The following is a 16,492-nucleotide window of genomic DNA, read 5'->3' as shown; positions in this document are numbered from 1 at the left end:
ATCTAACCTTACAAATCTACCAACTTGGACAATGTCCATATATATATTTCGGCGTATTTAATCGGCAGTTATTAGCGGATACACTTGCCTTAAGCGGGCGCTTAGAAGATTATCTTCAAAAGATATCGGGTAGCTGCTTGACGAACGTCGTTTAAACTTGCTACATCGGTACCTATATATAACTTTATTATAATATATTGCGATGCGCTGGCAAATATCTCCGAAATTTACTCGGCCGAAACTCCCGTAATCTGCCCCTTCCATTCCTGTCACATTCGGCTCTTATAGCGGATGGTTGGCGTGAGTAATCGGCCCCACTCGGCCCCGCTCCTATCTCCGATGTTCGGCCGCCGTAGCTAAAGCGGGTAATTTATCATAAATTTGTAAACCTACTGCTCGTATTCTCTTTTAATACCGCCTTAGTTTCGGTAGGAGGTAGTTAAGTATTAAGGAAACAGCCTTATTATTACGCCCGGGCCATTCCATAGAAAAAAAACACACTTACCTCCATTAAGCTGCCAAGACGCATCTCTCTCACGATGCCGCATATAGTGGTACTGGGGTACATTCTCCTATATTAGAAGCCCCTTATTACGCCACAGACGTCTGGCTAACACCCTCGGTCCACAGCGCCGGTGTCATCGGCTTAAGCTCCGCTCTACGAATCCAGGCCGAAGGACATGCCGTGACCATCGTGGCGCGGGACTTTCCCTCCGGATCCGAGACTATTGACGCACAAAGCCAGATTAACTACACTTCGCCATGGGGAGGGGCGCACAACAGACTTGTACCCCCCACCAACCCCGCCGAGGAGCGGGAGCATGCCATGAGCCTCCAGACTTTCGACCACATGCGTGCCGTACAAGCACGCCACCCTGAGGCCGGCATCACTTTCATGAAAGGGATTGAGTATCTCGAAGCACCTAATGAGGCATACCGTGCGCTTACTGAAGAGAGAGCGCGCACGCAGTTAGGTATGGAGGGATTTAGGCAGCTAAAGAAAGGGGAGCTGCCAGAAGGTGTCGAATGGGGATGTGAGTACGACACGTGGTGCGTTAATCCTATGGTCTACTGTAGCTTCTTGCTGCGTAGGTTCGCGATTCTTGGAGGTAAGGTCCTACGTAGAGAAGTAAGAGACCCGAGGGAGATATTCTCCTGGAATCTTGAGGCGGGGCCGCTTGATGTGCTAGTAAACGCTTCTGGGATCGGGTTTGGCGACGAGAACCTGTTTATTACGAGAGGTGAGTTGTTTCTATTTCTTTCTCTTGATACCATAAACACCTACCTACCTAGGTAGGTACCTAACACTCTACGTATCTCAATACTAAATCTCTGCACAGGCCAGACATGTCTCGTCGCTAATCCGTGCCCCGTGACCGTCACGCGGCAGAATGCAGACGGCTCGTGGACATTCTGCGTCCCGCGGAACTTTGACGGCGGCACCATCATCGGCGGCACGAAAGAGCCCAACAACTGGGATCCCAATCCGTCACTAGAGGTCCGCGAGGCCCTGCTGCAGAAATTTGCCGCTACTTACCCGCAGATCCTGGGCGGTGAAGGCAAGTTTACGGTTATGAAGGATATTGTAGGTCGACGGCCGACTCGCAGGGGCGGTATACGACTAGAGAAGGAGGAGGTAGGTGACGCACAGACCATCATTCATGCATATGGTTTGGGCGGGCGAGGCTATGAGCTGAGTTGGGGTGTTGCTGATGGGGTAGCCCGGCTTCTGGCAGAACACTCGGGCTCTAGCACGCCAGGCAAAGGGGAAGCTAAACTTTGATATCTTCGTGGGACAATTTGAATAGTTAGTATGAAAGTAATGAAATAGGAGAAGGAAGCCGTGGTAGATTCTAGAATCCATTAGAAATACATAGTATCGGATGTTTGTTTGTGTAGCGGTGAGAGAGCGCATAACTACCTAGAACATAATGAAGAGTAAATTTGGCTCATATAAGGGTGCTTGCAGCTTCTTCCTGTAATGTAAGAGCAATCTTTGAAATCGATCGGCGCAAACGGTATTAATAAATGACTCACGATTAACCTTCCACTTATACTTAAGAGACGATAAGTAGAGGCCATCTACAAACGCGCTATTCTTACTAGTTTATTCCCCACTAACAGCACTTTACCGTGAAGTTTCTCATCCAAGAAAAGAAACACACACCTTCAGCATAAATAGGTAGCTACCTACTCACCTATCCAATATTTTCATCTTTCCCAATTCACCCAAACTAAACCCCAAACCCCAGAAACCATCATCCGCCAACATGCCTCCAGCATACTATCATCCACCACCCGATCCCACCAACCCCGCCTTCAACCTAGAAGCATATATGGCCGCAACCATCGGCGGCGTCGACTATTCCAACGAAGCCTGCGCCGCCATGAAAGCAGGCCGATTTGAAGAGTCCATCGCGCTGCACCAGAAAGCTCTCGAACACAAGCTGCGTTTCCACCCCGAAGCATCCATCCAGGCCGCCATCAGCTACAACGGCATGGGCGAGGCCATGCTGCGCGCGGGAAAACTGCAAGAAGCAGATGAAGCCTTTCACAAGGCGCTACCGGTTCGGGAAGGAGACGGTCCGGTTCTAGATGCGGCAGTGACCCGTGACAACATCGGCCAGCTGCGAGAGGCCCAGGGAAGATTCGCCGAGGCTAGGGAGATACGTATTAGGGGCTCAGGACAGCAGATGGTATGCGGATACTACTACGTAAGTTTATATATCTTCATCACCCCTATTTCCAATAAGCATTTAACTAAACTAATTATACCCTACAGTGCCCCAATAGTAGAACGTTCGCTCAAAGAGAGCTGAAAGCCTGCGGCGCATGCCAGTCGGTTTTCTACTGCTCCAAGGAGTGCCAGAAGCAGGACTGGACTAAGCGACATAAGCCGCTATGCCAAGCGCGCCAGGCCGAGGGACAGTCCAGCAACCAGGGAGCTGGACAGTGAGGACCTATTTGAGAGATAAGGAAGAATCTCGGGGTAGAGAAATGTACCTAACCTAAGGTGCGATAGATACCTAGATATGATTCAGACAGTACCGTGCTAGTAGTGTTAGTTGCACCGGCTTCTCCATCTACTAATATGAGTCTCGTTGTCTTTTATTTACGCCATTGCACAAACCTCCAGTCTACCTTGAGTGTCGTCTATTTAAAATAACTAATCCATGAATACTCTCGTCAGTTATAGAGAAGAGAGTCGTAAATCTACATTAGTTAATGTTTCTACACCAAAAATGTCCAGAAACTAGGATACACGAACTCTTCCTCGAATATCCGCCTGACCTGTTCGAGGACAAATTTCTCAACCTTCCCGACGTTCTTTAGGCTCTGCTTCGTACCTTCTCTTTGACCTATTTCACTCTCAACCCTAACCTCCTGTAGCAAACTCCCAAGCCTGCCTTTCCGGACGCCGCTAGTAGTTCCTGTACCCTGCTCATCTCCATCACCACCATTATCGTCATCCTGCCCCACGGCAGCAAGTGCGTCCTCAGGACTTAAGAAGCAGAAGTGCACGCGTTTCCTAATATATGCGACGACGCCGACCCCGTCGAAGGTAAGCCCCGTGATATTCAGCTTTACCGGAATCCCCACGAAGCTCGGCATCGGGTAGTCGAGCAGGATCTCGGCCGTCAACATCAGCTTCACATCACCCGCGTATTTGATGCGGAATACAGCTTGCAAATCGTCTATCCTGGGCTCCCGGAACTTCTTGGGCGCCTCTTCCTCCTCTTCCGAGGATCCTTCGCGCGCCCCTTTTCCGTCGGGACTGCGGTTAGACCGAGGCAAGCCTGTCATATGTGTTGCGCTCGTCATCCTGTCTCTGGTAGGCGGTCGTGACGGACCGGCCGATGTTGGTGCGAGAGTTGACACACTATGTTTCTCCCGGAGCGGGTGTGGCATCGGCGAGAGTGAAGCTGGGGGTAGGGTAGGGGATGGAACTGGAGGGTGATCTGGTATAGAAGCAGAGCCCTGTGAAGGCTGTGTGCTGTGATCACGACTTCGCGAATATCTCTCTGAAGGAGGTGTATGTAGGCCACCCATCTCCAACCAACCGTTCAAGTGTTGCGCTCCGGCGACGGCCGCTAACGGCGTCTGCGTGCCGGACCAAGTGGTCGCGAGCTTTGACTGGAAGTAGTGCATATTTGCCGTACCGCCAGGCACGCCAGGCGTCGGAACGCCGAGTCCTAGGAAGGGGTTGCCTATATCGGGAGTGCCGGGGGCGCTCCGTAAACCAGCGACGTGGATATGAGGCGGATATAGACCTTCCGGATGATAAGTGGTCGTTCCACTTTCGCCCTCACCACCCCTGCGGCCGCTCCCACCCCTTCCCTCTAATCTCCGAATCTGGTCCGCTCTCCTCTTACGCTCGGCGGCTCTAATCGCTTCGGATATATCTTCCGAATGCCCATGCCTTCCTCTCTCATCCTGGACAAGACTCTCTTCCTCATCTTCTTCCTCGTCTTCGTCTGACACATCTGAATTTTCCTCATAGAAGTCTGGTAGCGGATCGCATATGTCCTTCAGCACAACATTTGGTGGTATGGTACCAAAAGCGAAGTCGTGGACTTTGACGGATTTGATAAAACGCGGTAAGGGAACGGCCTGAAATTTGGTGTGAATGAAATCGCGGATGTGTTCCGCGAGCGCGGCACCGTCCGGCCCGCCCGTCAGTGTCTCCCAATTCAGATCTATCGACATAATGGCGGTGGCGTATGATAGTTTACTATTGCTAAATTTCCCATTATCTTATCTTATTCCCAGTGAAAATTAATAGTAGATTTATTTCATACCATAATTACTTGTGGGGTATGAAAGGTGAAAATTGAAGACCACCTCATAAGGTAGTTGTGTTAAGTACAAGTCGTATCAATCAAAATGTTGGATTTTGGGTTGAGATAGCTAAACCGTAGATAGCGGACCGCCACCAAATACCTACAGCCAGCAGACATTAGCGCCTGTGGGGCTCTGCCGCCTCGGGTACCCAGCTACTTCTCAGCTAGGTACTTACCTCAATAAAATCCATATTAAAAGTAATGTTTTTATATAATCACCATTTCACTAATACTTAGATAGAGCACTGCATTTACTTCGACTTCGATAATTGTTTTATAAAGGCTTTTAACATATGATATGGACTATCATGTTTTTCATTAAAATGGGTATCCGCTATTAAAAGATAAAGAGACATCTTTCACGCTTTTGTCTCGAACTGCTTTCGCTTATCCATGTCTCGCTATCTCCATACTGAGGAGGTCAGGTTGCCCTATGCTCGTCCGCATACCATACCTTTTGCAAAACGCCTCATAAACTCGTTTCGTGGTTAACGTCGTATATACCATTCATACAAAATACCGCTGATCATCCCATAGTAAGCCCACGAAGGCGCGATACCTATGTTGCACCTACATCCGTTGCTACTTCGTCCCTTCTTGCGGCGTTCACTTCCGCTCGTGGGGGTCTCGATACTGGGAGTGGCACACTAGGCTGGTGCCAGCAATTCGGTGCTTCGAGGATGTATCTACACCGTTCTAAGTCAGTACGGTCTGTTTTCTTTAACGCGTTAGAGTAGTAGCGTACCTAGCCATAGCCTCTCTGAATCTCGACTTGTATTCCTTTGGGCTGGTTACGGTTGGTTTATTACGACCGCCGCCCGCGAAGCCGCGGTCCTTGATCCAGCTTTCAAGTTTCTTGTCCCATGTGTACGTTCGGATGCAATCAATGATACCTACAACCAACTCTTTCTTTACCTCGTCCACGGCGATCATCAGGGAGTAATCCATGACGTTCTGACGGGCTAAGAAAAGTGTATCGTTCCAGACCGAATCACGCAACGTTTTCTTCGAGTGTTCCCTCGCGAAAAGCGGCGATTCATAAATATACTCCACCATATTTTCGTCGAGAAGAACTTCATTACGCTCTCCAGTTGACTGGATCTTCCGGTTTCTCATCGAACCCTTCAAGTCGAAGATCCTCGTAGGAGCCCGATCATAGAATAAGTTTTCCATAAGAAGCAAGTCCAGTTTGATCTCCGTGTTGGTTACCGGGTTTTTGATAATGACTTGAAAGAACCCTAGCATCTTGGCAATTACTGACGGGAGATCATGGAAAAGCGCCTCCGCCATTAAACCGAAATACGCCGGTGCAAACTTCAAAAAGGCAGCCGTCTCCACTGGCGACAAAGACTAGTAATATAATCAGTACACGCGCCTACGTAAGGATGGAGCTTACACTCTTGCTTACCTTCATTACCAACCGGTCGTCCAGAGTCTTCAAGAAAACTGACTTCGTCTTGCCACCTTTAGAATCCCATTTTAAACACCGAGACAGAGACTCAATGATGCGGTCGGCGACGCCGCATTTCCGTCGTAAAGCGTCGAATTGTTCGGCATAGAAGATTTTAACCAGCATTTTTGCCGTTCCTTCGGTAAATTGATACTTATAATGGGAACTCGTAGTGTGGACGAGTTTAGTTTCCAGTTGACTTTCGGTGATATTTTCCCCAATGTCTGAGTACACCTCAGAATGCGCGTCGTCCTCTGTATCTGTCCCCGCTGAAGCTACTACGCTCTCACCATCCTTCTTGCGATAAAATGTGCGAAGTTTCTCCTTATAATCTTCGGAGCTCAAAGCGAACGCAATGAGCGAACTTGGCTCATCTTCCCGGACAATGATGTCGGAATCAATGAAAATATGGTCAGCTGCATTTAGGGGGTAATCTAGCGGAGGCCATTGGCTAGCTGAGCGTTCATTCCAAAACGTAGTGAGTACCTTCATGAAGTTGTTCTTGTCCTGCTTGGGAAGTTCTATCGGAATCTCCGCGCTGGAGTCAAACGACTCAGCAATTTCTTCAAGCGTCGTACCATCGATCAACGAATGCTCTGTGTCGCTTTCTCCTTGCTCATCATCTGTGGGTCCTAGACTATTGTTGTGCGCCTGGTCGTCGTTTTCACCTTCAGTCGCAATTTCATCTTGACGTCGATGACCATCTTTTGGAAATTGTATGTCTTCTGTTGGTGCTTCGACAGCCTCGTTTCCTGGCGGGGGACCTTCTAGTCCTAATTTATTCTTTGATTTGAGATTAACTAGTCCCGATGCGGTTGCATGCTCATCCTCGGCGGGACCTGGTTCCTGTACGGCCTCATCCACGTCTTCGTAAACCTCAACTATAGCTTTAGTCGTGGAATGCTGGAGGAAAGGCCTCGAATGAGACATTCTTAGTTTTCGTTTTTCACGATCTTTTTCACGCTCTTTCTCGAACTCACGACTGAGCTGTTCGAAATGTTTACGAATAGTAGACACCCTAGAGTCTTTCTTTCCAACAAAACGGGGAATAGACGACTGGTTACCCTTGCGGTGCGGCCGGAGACTACTAAAAAGCTTCCTCTCACTTTTAGCGGACTCGCTAGTTGCAACCTTCCGGAGTTCGCTTCCGGTCGTCACCTCTGTAAAAGATCCCTTGTCTTTATCCTTGTCCTTGTTGGTACTAAACATCATTTTACCTACTGCAGAATGTAGGCGGGGCAAGGTCGGAACACTATTCAAAGGCTGTGATATAGCGCGCACCATAGGTGGAGAAACGTTTAATCCTATCCTACGGGAAGAGCTGCGCTCTGGCGTCTTTTGAAATTCTCCAGCGGTCCCAACCCGCTCGTTTCCTACATACCCTGCCGTGTTCATGCTTTCAGGCGCTAACGACTGCTGTCGTCGGCGAAGTTGTTCAACTTGCTCAGTTAGTGACATAGGCGGCGTCGTGCTTGTTGCCAGCCGTGGCACAAGCTCGGGGGATAATGATGAGACTGCATCTGTGACATTTGGTGCCGACACTTCCGGGATACCGACGTTACTATCCGGTTGGCTTGGGGCGGAACTGCCGGGCACAGGTGATTTCGGTGTCGCAAGATCCAGTGGCTCAATCCTCTCTAGAGTTTCTTCCTGAGGCAGTACATCTAGTGGGTTTTTTTCCTGGATTATATCAAGCTGAGAAGCATCGGTAGTAGCTTCTGATTGTTGAGTATCCTGCTTGGGGTCGCTTTCCGGCACACTCGTCTGAGTAGTTTCTTCTGTGATATCGGTGGCTTCGTTTTGGACTTCATTGACATTAAGAGATTCCTTTGATTCGTCCGTAAACATTTTACGAAGGTGAATCATAGTCAGCTTTCGGATATCCTTGTCGGAAGGAAGAAAATCGGCTTCAAACTTGGCAAAAGCAGCATCCCATTCCGCCACCTTGACGAGCATCTCTCGTAAAACTATGTTAAATGGAATTACCTCGTAATATTTAGATTCCATGTATTTGTCCTGAAGCTTCCGAACAAGCGAGGTGTGATCATCATGTATTCTTTTCGACAGCCGCTCCATTTCTGCCTTACATGCCTCGGCCTTTTCAGGGATGATATTTTCGGTATTGATGGCTTTCAGTCGTGATTTGACAGACGTCGTAAACCGCGTCCAACGCTCTTGAGCATTTGTGAATATTTCGTTTTTCATGTTGAGATCATGCCCAACATTCCAAGTAATCCGAGCTCGAGGTACAATGATTTCTAAGAGGTCGATGGGGTCGTAATGGACGCGCACAACCTTGCCGTTCAACCCAAAGTATCGTATATGATCGCGATGGTGGTCGTGAGGACAATTCCAACCACCCAAATTCTCGTCTCTGACTAGAGTGGTACCCCTACTCCAAAATGATAGTTCTAGGTATTTTCCAAATGAATACTTCCAGGTCCCTCTGGACATCTCCCTTTCGCTGGTTTCTCGCTTGCAATGCTTACAGTAGCTCCACATCATGATACTGTCTCCGGGGAGTCGGCCTCTAGTATCTTGCTCAATGAATATAGTAATTCGTGCTTCGCCATGAACGTATGTTCGGTGATGCTCATACAATTTGCGATCACATCCATTTGCTTCGCAGGTTGAGTCGGCGCCATAGCAGATATCTTCAATGTATTGGCCCAAAGTACAATCGGGATCCATACCACTGCTTCTATCGACATGCTCGTCGTAAAAGCCAAGTGCGATCAGATTCGGCTCTAAACACGGGATCTTGGTTTCAGTACAGATGACAGAATGTAGGACAACTATGTTCTGGTGGGCGTAGGGCTCGAAGAACCCAATATTGCCCTTGATGTAGTTTTCCCATTGTCTTGTTTGCGTCTGATAGTTGTAGAGAGCCCTGTCGTATTCAGCATCGTGGACAGCATGAAGAATTTCCATAATCTGTCTAGGGGCGTTATGGCCTGTCTCGAGAACCATTTGCGGTTTAATAAGCTGGAACTTTGGGGGATTGGACTTTTCGTTGTCTACGCGCTCCTCAATTACATCTTGATCCCGCAAACGTTTTAAGTGAGCTAACTTTCTTTCCTGCTCTCGAGCTTTCATAAGTAGATATGGCTGTGCAAATTTAACGAACGGCGAGACAGAGAGGATTCTTGTTTGATACTTGGCCACCATATCACTATAAAAGGTTGGCATAGGAACATCTTCCGGAACAGAACTGTCGTGGGCTGCCCGAGAGTGTATTTCATGGAGCGAAATTAACTGGCTGGCTGGTTGTGTTGATGGAAGTTGATCTTGTGGCACATTGCTGTCCGGTGATACTTCAATTGCCTTCCCGGAAGAATGATCTTCTTGGCTCGATGGCGTCTCATCTTGAGTTATGCTGAGCAAATTTTTCTGTGCATTATCATCTGTTGCAGCCTTGGTAGTCAGTGATGGTTGACTGATATCAGTATTTTGAGTGGAATCTCTCGATATATCTTCGTCGGTAGGAATCTGGATAAATGAATCCCGCATCAGGCATGACTCGAGTTTGAGGTTATATACTACATATACCATGAACTCGGTTATGTGTTTGAGCTTCGCAAGAATAGGCGTTGATGCACCTCTGAGAGCAATGGTACAGCCGAGATCTTCTAGGTAGCTAGACAAGAAGATGTACGTCTTCTTTCGACCTGGAATATCCTCATTAACGAAGGTTTTCACCTCGTAACCTGTACTCTTTCCTGTCTGGAACTGATGCGGAGGAAGCGCCAACATATCTACAGAAGAGATAATCTCTGTCTCTAGGCATCTTGAAACAGCCGAGAGCACGGAAGGCTTCACGTTGTAGGCAACGGAGATATTCGCGTCCGAAAGAAATTGCAACGCAAGACCTGAGACACTCTTCTCGGCTAACAACAACTGAGGGCGGAGGGCTATAATCCTATTCACTAACTGTTTTAGAAACTCTCTCTCCTGCTCGATAACAGGTTGGAGGCTCATGAATTGTTGTTGATGTCGTTGGTATTCGATCGGAAAAGACACAATAACAACACGAGGGGTAGACATGCGGCGTGGCATGCTCTTTAAGGCCAGTTTTTTGGTAAATATCACGCCTGGGACATAGCAAGTATCACTTGGCCTACCTCCTGGGATCTTTTTGAGCTTGACGTAGTGCCGAATATCGATGTCGTCTCCTCTATCGATATCAGGGTCAACGGATGAAGTACATTTTAACAGGATTGGCATTAAGGCCTTCTCCCAGGCGCTTACGTTTGGCACATTAGAATCTTCAAGCAATTGTCGCAGGAGCTTCCGGACGTGTAACAAGCTCGCCGGGTTAAGTTCTAACCGAGGTTCTCTATCTCCTTTCATAGAAGAACTCCGAATGATGCGTGGCAGCTGGGATCCTCCTGGACTGTCAAATAATGGGAGTGTCTCATTTGATCCAGTCGGACCCCTTATCACGGCCGATTTAGGTCGAGGAGAGCGGACGTGGTGTCCACTAGCAATACTCATGTTTCGTCGTCTGGAGGATCTTGGATGAAAATCGTCTAGGCCACGGCTAGTAAAACTTACGCCACTAATGCTTTTGTCCGTTTGCGCTCGGTTTCTAAGTTTCCTCCCGGCATTAAGGTATGCCAAACTCGACTTCTCAGGATCCGTCGTAGGTGACGCGTGAAATTCGGATCCAGCCATAGCCCCCGCAATACTCATCTGTTCGTCGCCACTGGATTCGTCCGACATGAATGGCGCTAAATCTGGATCGATGACATTGTCGTCATGGAAAGCATGCAGTCCAGTTTTTTTACTTGCTTCTTCCGTTGCGGATTTTCGGAACGGTGCTCTTTGCTCTGGAGATGGTTTGAGGCGATTCCATAGATTATGCTTCGAATGGTGGCGCCTATGGCTAGAAGACTGTGGTCTGCCTGAGGTGTTAGACTTCAAAGACCTAGACGAACTTGGTCTACTAAGCTGTGGAGTGCCAATTTCCAGCACAGCCGAGTTGCGCTTTGAGGATTCACCAATGCGTCTCGCAACTGGAATAGCCATCATAGGTGCAGTTAATGATCTCTTGTCATCGTCAAGGTCGTCCGTTCTCTCTGAGATACTAGCATCATCTCGATCGCCTTTTGAGAACGGCGAATACCCTCGCCTAGATTGACCACCACGGAATATTGCTGGGAGAAATGAATCATCGGCCGAATCGTCAGAGGCAGCGCCGTCTTGTCTTTGGAGGATGATACCTAGACAAGGCTTACATACACGGAGTGTCCCCTGAACCCCAAACCGCTGGCCAGAAATTATAGACGTACATCCGCTATCAAAAATGCAGCCGCACGTTCGACAATGATGTTTGCGGCGGAAAGCAGTAAATGGAGCACCGCATAGGAAGCATTCCTTGCAAGTCTCATCGGCCATCCAGAAGTCTTTACTTAAGACTTGTTTTCGCATGGAAGCTAATTTCGCGTTGACCATTTCCGGGGCGCCCTCATCAGTAGTCGTGCCTGGAATCCTGTACTCGCCGGATCGTATCCGTTCAGTTGAGGGAATTTGTGCAAATGACTCATGATGAACACTGTTATGAGCAGATGTGTTGATGGGGCTATGTTCCGTTGTACCTCTAGATAAGGAAGAGGACCTAGAAAGATCGCCAGAAGTTCTAGAATAGCTGATCCGGTCAATTAGAGCGGGTCTTCTGATAGCATCTTTAGCGGAAAGCAAAGTAGGCTGAGGTTGTATGTAAGAGTCCGGCGAAGTCGAATTAGGAGCTGTAGAAATGGGTGGCACAGTATTAGATCTCTTTATAGGACTAGTAGGAGAATCGGTATGCCCATCTACAATTAATCCATCCTCTCGCCTCGAATGACTAGGAATTGCAATCTTGTCGAGATTAGAGGCACGCTTATTTCCGGGTGCATCGTAGATCGACGATAACTCCGGAATCGGAATGTGTTGCCCATCGTTTGACTTGCTAATACTCCTTATCCCGCCTCCTTTACTTGCGCCATCTTCAGTCTTGGCCGACGTACCCCGAGATCCGTCTTTGAAAGCGCTAACATGTACGGGCGCTACGGCGGCTGTCGCTTTTGTCATATTCGTTATACTTTGACGACTTGATGAGACAGATTTTGAAGTCGTAACCCCAGTGAGATTAGTAACGGATGAAGCCATCGTCGACTGGGGTTGCTGGGATTGGCTTTCGCTAGTCGGAGCCGTACTTGAAGAAGCAATAGTAGAAGTCATCGGCTCAGACTGGGATGAATTGAAAGTTAAACTTGCAGTGCCCGTATCAGCCCTCAGTAAAGAGGTAGAAGGCTTGGGGCCTGTGGTGGTAGTACTCGAGCTCTTCTTCGATGCAGTATCCCCATCGATCGATTCGGAATTGTCTTTGGTACCCGTATTTACCACTAATTTGTCCTTCCCACTAACCCCAACAGCCTCTTTAAATCGAGAATAGAGTCCACTCAAGCCATTTTGCACAAGGTCGCTCCCGATTCCTTTGCTTTCTGTAGTAGCTATAGATTCTGGCGGTGGCGCAAAGTCGTTAAAGGTAGTTAGGACATCTTTTTCCTTAGCGGAGATATGTATTTTGTCAAGAGCCTGGGCAAGTTGGTCTTTGTCGATTTGAGGAGAGGTAAGAGATGCCGAGGCGATCGATTCCTCGCGAGATTTAGGAGCAGAAGAGGATATTGTTGAGGGAGAGAGTGGAATTGAGGGTGGTTTTTTATCAGACATGGTGGCGATCGATTTGAGACATGAGCGATGTAGTCAAGCTGGTCAAGGTGCTAAAGCCAACACCAATCAGTACCGAGGAAGATAGCTTATACACTCTTGATTTACCTTGACAGCTTCGAGGGTTCCTGTCAATATGCGCTTCTATTTACAGCTTTTGTAGGTGTAGAAGAAGAAAGGTTCCCTCGCAAGTTGGTTCGGGGTGTCTCGATAAGCCCGTGCATTTAGATATCTGAGAAGCATAAGCAACACGAACAGAAGAGGCCTTAGCGAAAGCTACCTAACCTTAGGTACACAGATTAATATTAATAAGCGATATACTAGGAATGCATGGCGACGGCTGCCATAAAAAGAAAAGACAAAGCTACTTCTTACAACGAAGTAAGGTTCTTGGTAACTGCAAAGGACCGAGACTGGTAGATAAGAAAGAGTGATGCAAGAGGCGGGCATGGGGAAGCTTTATCCAGCTGCAGTCCCACTCTTTAGCATTTGATGCAGCGACAAGCTGTCTGACGTATCCCCATAGTTCGTTTTATATATGAGGTAGGTACCTCATGTACATGTAGTCGACTACTTCAGAGGTACTTCATGCATGGCGACACATTCATTGGGAAAGTTTGTACAACCCGAGCTCGAAAGACTTAAAGACCCCGCAACTCCAGCTGACTCATTGGCACGTGAATTCGCATCTTGTTTTATATCTCAGTCTCCACTGTCTAATTCTTACACGCGTCAAACGCGTTAAGCGATTCATCTTCCAACTCATTACCACTCAATACGTAAACTCCGTTAATTTAGTCATAAAAACGGGTGCTAAACCAACATAGGAGATACAACAATACCTTGTCGAATATATTCCGGCCTTACTTCATTAGTATTATGAGTACTATTGAAGCCATCAGTTCAAGATGGCAAAGCAGCCTAACAACCTAGTCCCCGGGCTTAGACCTCCGCCAAATCTCCTTGGGGAAACGAAGATTCATCGGTGTCTTGTCAAAATTGGGAGCGACCAACAGAAACTTTTGGCGCTCCCTAATTCCTGGGCACAATTTCTCAGCAGATGTTCTAAGCCTTTTTTAAACGTACCTCCCGAAGTACTACAGGATCTAAAGGAGTATTACTCTCGGCAATTACAGCCAACTCAGTCAGACGATGTCATTTCATCAGCTGAGGCACAGGCCGATATAATTGATCAGGATGAAAAGCATTCTCAACTTGTTCAGTCTGAACCCGACTCTGAAAGCGATAATGAGGGGGGTCAAACCACACCATGGTCATCAAGCCCTTACCATCACAGATTTATACCCGAAAGAACGAGTGATGAAAACCCTCAGCAGCCATTTATTACGCAAGTACCATCTATCTCTCCCCCTCAGCCTACGAAACCTACTCTATCTGAACAACAAGCCCTTCCTCCCTTCCCACAAAGCAGCCAAGAGCAAGAAGAACCTCTTGAGGTTGAGGTGCCGACTGGCATTAACGACAATATTCTTTCTTTCGGAAAATCAGATGCGCATATGAGCACAACACCCCCTTCCGCTCAAGTGGTACCCTGTACCTATGAGCAGTCGGAGCAATCGTCTACACTATCGAAAGCAAAGCCGAAACAACGGATATATAAAGAAGCCCCTGAATTTTATCGCCCGCAAAAGATTAGGCCAGTATCAGCTCATCCCAGCCTAGGCGTGGCAAGATTAGAGCATACTGTTACATCATTTCCCAATGCACAGAGTTCCGAATTAGCGGGCAATCCACCATCTTCGATTATACCATCTACTGTCCCGGATGCGGTTCCACGGAGGAGTTCGCCTGCTTGGCAAGTTAACAGGCCTAATTCTCCATCCGGGGATCCTCATATTAGTCACGATAGTATCGAAGCCCCGGATTCTCCACAAACTCAACCACCTTCACCTGAATACAACCCTCCAACGCCGCAACTCAGATCTTCACCACCTGTTCTATCTATTCCTCGAATTGCATCACCAATCATTAGTCAACCGCATTCGGTATCGCAAACACCATTTATCCGTTACACTATAACGTACCCAAACTACAATGGAAGCATCAATGACTTTGTGACTGCTTGCATGTACATCCAGCTCCAACAGCGAAGGATACGAACGTCATTGTACGATGATTTTATTCGAGCGTGGCATGAAGGTTATCTGCCGTATGTTCAGGAATGCGACGATGCAGAGCCTCCCGTGAAGGCGTTGAATGCCATTGACTGGTATAACCAGATTGACGACGATCCGGTATTTACATCGCGAATTGTCACAAAACAAAATCTCGAGTCAACTCTTAATTCTTATCCAGATGAGCTTAGCTCAGCTCGGGGCCTCCTAGGCCTATCATCAGGACAGTCTCAAGGCCTAACGAGCACTCCAGATGCTACTCTTCTGGCGAAAGGTCACATCTCCTCGCCAAAATTTGCTGTTGCGGTAGACGCCATGCTTAGCGGAGAAGGTCAAGATATTCCAGCAGTAGAGATGGCTAAAAATATATCTAATAATGTCCCCTCAGCGGCTACATCCACACCACCGAAGCCAAACCACAAAAAAATCATCCCAGTCAACCAATCGATGGGAGAGATCGGGCCAAGGCCAACTAAAACTAAGGGTCTTACGCGATCCTTCTCCGAAGCATCTCGTCACAAGAGGAAATCAAGCGATGAGCTCAATTTTTCCCCGCCTAAAAGGGTATCAGTCAACTCCCTAGCTGGACTCGACTCCGGGAGCAATACAGCCGCCGCGAAGCCCGAAGTCCCCAAAAGTCCAGCTCGAGGTTCTCCCGCGCCTAGCTCTACAGCGGAGAGAAAGAGGAAATACGCCAACGACCCGAAGAAGAGGAGCGAATCGTTCAAAAAGTTCTTAAAGAGGCGGCATAAGTGGGAAAAGGACAGTATTGCGAGCTCGGCGCCTGTAAGCAATACTCCGACGTCTGCCCAGAGAGAATAGAAATCGGCGTACAAAAGTTGTACAACATTTGTAAACCGTGTAAACCGGGAAAAGCTGACATGTTCTACGGTTTGTTAAATTACGGAGTTTCAGGGGTACTTGTGCGTATATCGCGAACTTGAGATACCCTGATTTGCGATTATTTACGTGTCTGGAAGACATGTATTACATATCCTTTAGAGAATTTTACGCGAGACACTCAGTGTGTAGGTACTACCTTGCCATAATATTACTACTACCAACTACATATTCGACAATAGTCGACAATAGTCGACTCCAATTCCTGACTATGGAATATAGTAAGGTATATTCGTCACGAGGTAAACTAGAATGTCGGGTACCATGAGATAGGTCTTAATAGTAAATCTATGTCTACCTAGGTACCTCTCACATGTGAATGTTAACACTGCGGCTTCCGCGATTATTTTGGTATAGATATTGTTTCGCCTGCAATGGTGAGAAGTGCTGAGAAATAAAATAGGAGAATCAGATGTAAAGCATATGTAAATTGTGAAGTTGTAGAACTCATCAGC

General features: G+C 47.7%; 5 protein-coding genes across 5 annotated transcripts; 3 read left to right on the top strand and 2 right to left on the bottom strand.

Moving 5' to 3' along the window:
- Positions 1 to 408: 408 nt before the first annotated feature.
- Positions 409 to 1,953, top strand: F4817DRAFT_336382 (FAD dependent oxidoreductase). The gene is made up of 3 exons (XM_049303149.1): positions 409 to 562; positions 631 to 1,241; positions 1,341 to 1,953. Exons 1-3 carry the CDS (start codon positions 540 to 542, stop codon positions 1,781 to 1,783), a joined length of 1,077 nt encoding a protein of 358 aa, XP_049159359.1. The 5' UTR covers positions 409 to 539; the 3' UTR covers positions 1,784 to 1,953.
- On the top strand, positions 1,954 to 3,118 carry F4817DRAFT_336379 (uncharacterized protein). Its single transcript, XM_049303148.1, has 3 exons — positions 1,954 to 2,182; positions 2,253 to 2,714; positions 2,783 to 3,118. Exons 2-3 carry the CDS (start codon positions 2,271 to 2,273, stop codon positions 2,954 to 2,956), a joined length of 618 nt encoding a protein of 205 aa, XP_049159358.1. The 5' UTR covers positions 1,954 to 2,182; positions 2,253 to 2,270; the 3' UTR covers positions 2,957 to 3,118.
- On the bottom strand, positions 3,119 to 4,891 carry F4817DRAFT_336378 (uncharacterized protein). Its single transcript, XM_049303147.1, has one exon. The coding sequence runs from the start codon at positions 4,705 to 4,707 to the stop codon at positions 3,232 to 3,234; it is 1,476 nt and encodes a 491-aa protein (XP_049159357.1). The 5' UTR covers positions 4,708 to 4,891; the 3' UTR covers positions 3,119 to 3,231.
- Positions 4,892 to 5,104: 213 nt separating this feature from the next.
- Positions 5,105 to 13,588, bottom strand: F4817DRAFT_336375 (uncharacterized protein). The gene is made up of 4 exons (XM_049303146.1): positions 13,288 to 13,588; positions 6,250 to 13,234; positions 5,587 to 6,191; positions 5,105 to 5,527 (listed from the first exon to the last, which is right to left on the bottom strand). The coding sequence occupies exons 2-4, from the start codon at positions 13,003 to 13,005 to the stop codon at positions 5,401 to 5,403; spliced, it is 7,488 nt and encodes a 2,495-aa protein (XP_049159356.1). The 5' UTR covers positions 13,006 to 13,234; positions 13,288 to 13,588; the 3' UTR covers positions 5,105 to 5,400.
- A 106-nt stretch (positions 13,589 to 13,694) lies between these two features.
- Positions 13,695 to 16,313, top strand: F4817DRAFT_336374 (uncharacterized protein). The gene has a single exon (XM_049303145.1). The coding sequence runs from the start codon at positions 13,911 to 13,913 to the stop codon at positions 15,957 to 15,959; it is 2,049 nt and encodes a 682-aa protein (XP_049159355.1). The 5' UTR covers positions 13,695 to 13,910; the 3' UTR covers positions 15,960 to 16,313.
- Positions 16,314 to 16,492: the final 179 nt, after the last annotated feature.

Source organism: Daldinia loculata (genome assembly GCF_022478755.1).
Source record: "Daldinia loculata strain CBS 113971 unplaced genomic scaffold F4817scaffold_22, whole genome shotgun sequence".
NCBI lineage: Eukaryota > Fungi > Ascomycota > Sordariomycetes > Xylariales > Hypoxylaceae > Daldinia > Daldinia loculata.
Note: the sequence above shows the minus strand (reverse complement) of the source record. Positions and strands in the feature narration are given on the sequence as shown.